The sequence below is a fragment of the Morone saxatilis genome, unplaced genomic scaffold (genome assembly GCF_004916995.1).
Source record: "Morone saxatilis isolate NCDOM2014 unplaced genomic scaffold, NCSU_SB_2.0 Contig9, whole genome shotgun sequence".
NCBI lineage: Eukaryota > Metazoa > Chordata > Actinopteri > Moronidae > Morone > Morone saxatilis.
The window spans coordinates 19,539,714-19,546,725 of NW_023340268.1; the positions used below are offsets into that span (position 1 = coordinate 19,539,714).

The 7,012-nt window shown below is 40.3% G+C and overlaps 1 protein-coding gene across 1 annotated transcript; it reads right to left on the bottom strand.

The window, feature by feature from the left end:
• Positions 1 to 1,695: 1,695 nt before the first annotated feature.
• On the bottom strand, positions 1,696 to 6,334 carry paqr7a (progestin and adipoQ receptor family member VII, a). The gene is made up of 2 exons (XM_035682033.1): positions 6,205 to 6,334; positions 1,696 to 5,101 (listed from the first exon to the last, which is right to left on the bottom strand). Exon 2 carries the CDS (start codon positions 5,062 to 5,064, stop codon positions 4,000 to 4,002), a length of 1,065 nt encoding a protein of 354 aa, XP_035537926.1. The 5' UTR covers positions 5,065 to 5,101; positions 6,205 to 6,334; the 3' UTR covers positions 1,696 to 3,999.
• Positions 6,335 to 7,012: the final 678 nt, after the last annotated feature.

Consider the following 7,012-nt stretch of genomic DNA (forward strand, 5'->3'; position numbering starts at 1 on the left):
GGACTTCCGCTTGGTGTAGCCTCTGCTGCCTTACAGAGAGTAGACTGATGCTGCAGTTAATGCATACATGGACATACTTAGACTGGGCTTTTCCACAGTGCCCTACATCCAGACACTTGGGGCAAGAGTCACTGCTGTTGTCTGCTGTTGTCTGCTGTCGTCATCCTAAATTGGGCTCTACACGGCACAGCTCAGTATCACTGTCAGTTCAAAAAGGGAGTCAGATTAGGGAATCTGAGTGAACAGTGAAAGGGCCACAAGACATGTACCAGAACATATAGCAGACCTCTTTTCCGAAACACAAACCACTAAATCCAAGTGGGTAGCCAGTCAGACAAGAAGCCTATAAATTTCACATGTGACTTTGTTTATTGTCACTGGCAAGGGGTGTGTTTTCTACACTGGCCAAATCCCAATCTCCACTCTAAACAATGAACCCTCACAGACTTGAGTGTCATCACCTGGAAAGTACTTGAATGTGAAAGGCTGCAAGAACCTGAAATTGTATAAATAGGAATGTGACAGCACTATGTGACATATTAGTGACATCTTTTGAAACACATCTCGAAACAGCATTTTATTATTTCTAGCACACTGTTATCCTGTTTTAACACCATTTTATTTCTTTGTCTTATTCATTTGCCTCAGTCCTGAAATGTTTTAATTCTAGTTCAACCATGTAAAGCACTTTGTAACTTTGTTTTTTAAAAAGTGCTGTATAAATAAATTATTATATTACTATATCACGTTACATAGCCTACAATTGGGTGTTTTTTATTTTATGTTTTTTACTTTGTTCCAACTGCCTGATTTGATTGTCTTGCAGAGTGGACGTACATAATCAATTTAATAATTTTTCTCAAAACAGCATCAAGCACATGTAAATTTCTTTTCTCATGTTACTCCCCACACGTTTTTTCATTGCATGTGTTTAACATCACAACACAATGAACTGTGGGCAATTCCCTCGGACAACGTCTGTAAGAATGCAGACTTACAGAAAGTGTGGATAAATGGCTCAAAACGTCTGCCAGAGAGCCCTTATGCACGATTTGACAATGGGACAGCCCTAAGCCCTCACTGTAACTCAGTGCCAGGAATGTGCATCAATCATTAGGTTTAATGCCACTCCAGAGGAGGACAGACTATGTTTGCTCTTTGATCTAGGGGAAACTGAGAATGAGTGATTAATTTTTTGGTTTACTATCTTGTCTACGAGGAGATAAGGGATGTACTTTTTGGTAAAACGTCCTCCAATTATGATTATTTGTTTTTCCTGGATGATTATGAACCTGAGTTTTGCTTCAGAAAGGGAACGTTTTAAGATAAGAATATTTAAAGACAAAATAATCTGTAGTTTTGTAGTTTCTGTGGAATGAAACGTTTGACCACTGCAACTGCACTTCTGGCGTCATAAAAACCCATGAGGGTTGATAGGACAATATGATGATTTTACCTTATTTTCCTAACTCTTTTCTTGGCCTACAGGCCCATATTTTATATGTTGACTCAGTACAATAAAGCACATATTGCCTTGCTAATTTGAGTTTACAAATTACCAAGACAGATGCGCAGCATCACAGTGTCAAGTGTATCTTTACAGTATGTAAATAACAGCTGAGGTCCTGCTAGGAGGAACACTGTGTAACAGGTCGCTATGGAGACCAATTAAACATTGAAAAACCATCACATTAGTTTTTGATTTAAAAGATTGTCAGACTTTTATTTTATTAGTAAAATGATTACAGTACCTGCAATAACACATATCCTCCATCAAGTTTTTAAAATATCATGATTTAATGGTGAAAATACAGTTGTTGCAATAATACCACACTTTTATACTGTTAACCATTACAAGCAATATCATTTAATCTCATTCTGTAGCTCTCTGTCTGGAGTCCACCCAAAAATACCCAGTCTGGGAACAAGATCTATATGGAAACAGTAGGTGCATTGGGGACATCACAAGCAGGGAGCTGCCGGTCGACATTCATTTTATTTGCCAATAGCAGGAAAAACTAATGTCAAGAAAATAAAAGGGCTTTAAGAGAAATACAACTGCAACAGTTTCATAACAATACATTAACAGGTGCAATAAAGTAGAACTCAGTTCCCAATTGGAGTTTCAGTTAAACATTCAATTATAGGCAGTAACATTAGATCGCAATATCAGTGAGGTTCAGTTTTGTCATTGAAATTAGTTTCATAACCTACACTATATTACATTGAACTGGAGGTAGGCTACATGCATATACTGTATTTTAACAACAGAGATAACGTGGGAGCTTGTTGCTCCTTGGACAGTGTGCGAAGGTCAACAAGCTCCTGATAAACAATTCTCCCCATCCATTTGAAGCCTCAGTCATTCTCAGACATGTTTTGTAGTTACTCATAGTGAAAGTAGTAAAAAGAGAATTTGACACAGAGGCCAGCAACATGTCAGGAGATGAGACTATTAGTCAATGCTGCACATAAGAATTGTGCTTCAAGAAAAAGCTTAAGATTAATCCTGCTGGCTTTACATATTGGTCAGTAGTAGGCAGTATTATTTCCCAAACACATACATTATCACAGTACCTTTACCTTTCATTAGTACACTCATGTAACACCTACACTCAAGACTTTTCCCTTATGATTCAAAAGGCACAAACAACATTTCCCAGTGATTGCCAAATAAACAGTACATAATACAAAACAGCCTACACATATATACTGCATGTCTAAATTAAGACATATCATTAAGAATTGAATTGTATAAAATCATAAAAATATCCAGCTTTCTTAGATACATTCTTAAGGCAGTGCGTTAAATTATATCTAAAAGTGCGATGACATATAATTCAAGCTAACAAAACAACAACAAATTGGTTTAAGTCTCTGACTGGCAAATAAAAACATTTCATAATGTGTCTTCAAAGATTTCCCAGCTACATGAAAATGTCAACTTAAATTTTAAGGCTTTAGTTTCCGACAATCTGCACTATGTGCCATTACCTAATAGCATTAAGGAGTTGAGAACAGTGAGAACCAGCACCAACTTTATGCTCAATGTAACATAAAAGGTGCAAACAATTGGCTCTCAAGGCACAATGACAAAGGCCCCTGCATGTTGTAACACTGTTATTACAATTGGTAGATTATACTTTATGATAGTCTCAGCTTCAGTTATGAAGTAGATTTGGTTTGATCAGTGTATCACTTTCAAACCATTTCAATAAACTAATATAAAAATCCATTAGTTTGGGTTAAATATGCCTTCACTTTTAAAATATAGAATATATATAGGCACATTTTATATGCTATTCCATTATTATCCCAGTATTGTAGGATAAAATGAAATTTTCAATAATCTGATAATTCATAATCAAACTGCATATAATCTATTTTCATCAATAACAGCAGTGACTATATACTTGGGGGTGGCAGTAGCTCAGTCTGTCGGGTCGCCAGTTCACTTCCAGCCTGGACCACAGTACTGGTAGCTGGAGAGGTGCCAGTTCACCTCCTGAGCACTGCTTGAACAAGGCACTGAACCCCGTACTGCTCCTGTGGCGCCGCTACGTGGCAGCCCAACACTCCACCATCTCGCCACATTTGCATGTCTATAATGATTGTATTTCAGGCCTATGTTTGTTAAAAAAAATAAGGTTAACCTTAACTTATACTGTAGGCAGTTTTAGGAATCTAATTTTGATTATGTTCCCTTTGAAAAACGCACCAGCCTTTGCTGATGCATGAAAAACACCAGTTGGAATTCTTCAAAAAATTCTAATGCAAATCAGTACCAAAATACTAGATCCTACTATTATTTTGCATCCCTCTTGTAATCTGCCACTTACCGTTATAAAATATTACAGTTTCCAACAGACATTTACATAACACAAGCCTAAACTACAGTAATACAGCAAATATAATTAGTTCTCTTTCTATCAAAGCAGCAAGTCTGCAAGGAAAGGCACATGAATGCTTTTGCACATTGATCCTACAGCATCTAATCCATTATTTGGACTTTGCATTGAAGTCAAGCACTTGCTTTACTTTCCTCAGCATGAAGGCAACAATTAGCACACATACAACCAAAGTGACCACATACAGTCCCACAAAGAGGGCAGCCTCACCGCTCTTATGCAGACTTGAGTATAATTTCCTACGGCCCACGAAGTCGAGATGAGAGGCATGGATCTGACACAGGGTGCAGCAAGATAGAAATATATGGAACATCTGATGACTCTGTCCCATAAAATCACACCGCCCAGGGAAGCAGCGCTCTAGCAGGGGGTAGGTGAAGAAGAAGGCACAGCTGAGAAAGAAAGCCACCTGGCCAAAGTGATAGATATAGGCTGTGTCATTGCTGGCTGAAGACCATGACATAAGTCTTTTAGCCACAGGACTGCTGTCCCACATATAGGCGAGCGCTGAGGGCACCACCTGGCACACCTTACGCACCCAGGTTGGTAGGCTGTGGTTGCAGTATTTGCCATAGCAGCATCCCAGGCATGACAGACAGCTGAGAACAGTGGCAGTGGGCATGAAGATCCCATGCACGTATCTGTGCAAGCTCTCATCCACAGCATAGTAAAAATGAACTATAGCACTGCCATACTGATACTGTGCTACCCCAACATAGTCCAGGAAGAAGAGGGTATAGTGACACATCTCAGACTTGCTGCCCAGTAGGTGAGCTGCTACACTGCATGCCGAGTAGGTCAAGGAGGACACGATGAGGACCAACAGGGGCCACGAATGAGGATCACTAACAAACTCCACAGTCTCACTGAGTTGGCGCAGTTTAACCAGAAGAACTAAAAAGGCCAACAGGTGAGTCCAGACGTTGATGGTCTCATTGTGGCGCTGGAATAAAGACAGGAAGTAGTAACGCCAGTTTTGGTTGAGTGGTCGGTAGCCGGTGGAGACGTAGCGCTCCCTGAAGTAGTGGGGGACCTCAATGTCTCTAACAGTGCCGGGCATGGAGGGTGCCGCCTCAGTCAGCATCTGGGGGACCCCCCTGATCTGCTGCAGGCTGATGAACACTCGCCCAATTCTCTCCATTACAATTGTTGCCATAACTGTCAGTAGCTGAGTGATGCACACTGGGGGGTTCCTGCAGAAAGAGTTCAAATACACAAAAATTAAACATTTTATAATTTGTGTTATATTTTCAACAGTTTTAAGTGGGAGTGCTAAAATATAACTCAGCTTGCTAATTTGTAGCCGTTTGTATACCATGTCAAAGTTTTGCCATTCACAAGCAGCTATGTCAACCTAAAGTCTTTTATGTTTCCTCTGTGTAAAGCTCTGCAGTTGGCTGGTTGGGACCAGTGGTGTAGTGCAGGTACAGTCAGCATGAGTATACTTCTAAATCCTCTCTGATGCCTAATATTCAGTTCTGTGAGCTTGTTTTTTTCCCCTAGGATGGCAAAGTCATGACATAGTTGTCCAATTTCTTCACTCAAATAGTTACGTAGTAGTCTTTGGGCCAGTATTGATTGTAAAGTCTGCCCCTCTTCTGTGGCTAATGTTAATGCTCCTTATCGCCTTAAGTGAAGCAGCGAAAGTTAAGTGACAATGTGCAAATACTGCTGGCCCGTTTTTGAGTGAACTAATTATGCAAGAGCATAATTTACTAGTCAGGGCTGTTTATCCTGGAGGGGCAAATGTGTGGGCAAAAAGAGTATAGCAACTTCTCACTACACCACTGGTCAGACATGAGACTGAGACTTCTGAAAAAGAAAGTGACAAACTGCTGTTGAGCTGTATTTTTCTTATTCTTTTTAATATTTTTTTCTATTCGATTTTAATGTGTAGTAGTATAAGCTGTAGTAGGACATCTGGTAAACCGGAGTGGGGGAGTTTGACATTTAGACACATTTTCTCCCTCCTTATTTTAGTGCCCCCTTAAGACCTTCAGGGGAAAAAATCTGTATATTTCTCCTGTACCCGCCCCTGGCGATAACATGTTGCTGTGTGTCGAGTATGTGAATCAAACGGACTTTATGTGGGTGCACTAAACCGAGTCTTGTAGATTCACTGGCAGCCAATGTGCGTGCTAAAGGTCCAGGACCAAACCCGAGGCAGTTCTCAAAGTTCTGCCGGACTGGAGCAAAGACGTTACTTACTGCGCATCACTTTAGCAGACTACCTGTTAACTCTCCCTGCACACATGACATCAATCAATACCCGATCAATACCTTAGCGATGTCTCACCTTGTAGTGATTGCTCGTTTCCTTCAGTGTTCGCAGATGAAGTGACCTCTGCCTCCTCCTCCGCCCGCCGAGACAAACAGTGAATACGGAATGAATCCTTCCTCTGGAGCGAGACGGCAGCGTCAAGGTACTGACACAGCCGGAAGAGTGGCGATTCAACAATAAAAGCACAGAAGATTTTCACATTAAACATGACCAAACTGATGTATGTAAATAACAAATTAAGTAGGAGTTATACGTTTTGAAAATATACCGTATAAGCTATATTGTTGCAGTTTGGGAGTGTCAAAGTTACCAGCAATCTACATATAATCCTGTATTAGCAGGCGTACAGTTTGGCCTATGCACAGAGAGTGTGTAGGTGTGTGTGTGTGTGTGTGTGTGTGTGTGTGTGTGTGTAGACTATCATCAAACATATATTTACTGTGTAATCTTTCTGACTGAACAGTATTCAGTCATGAGTCATTCCTCAGGACTGGTATGTATTGGTATGGTTTGGTGGGAATAACCTACAAAGTTAGTATGGAGCATGCCTGGTGTGTTTTATTTTGAAAACTGCCACCGCAATACCTGTTGTGTTAGTAACTTGATAGACACCGGGTGGATCAGAAGGAAGAATGCTTCTCAAGGGGATTGAAAAGTAAAGAAAATACCAAATGAAGACCTCAGAAGTGAGGTGCCTTAACCCAAGATATTTGTTCAGGCTTAAGCAGAAAAGGAAGTTGTTTTTCTCATGTGTTCATCGGCAAATTAAATATTAAAGTTGAGAGGACATAAAAAACGACCTCCAATCTCAGGGGTCATTCTC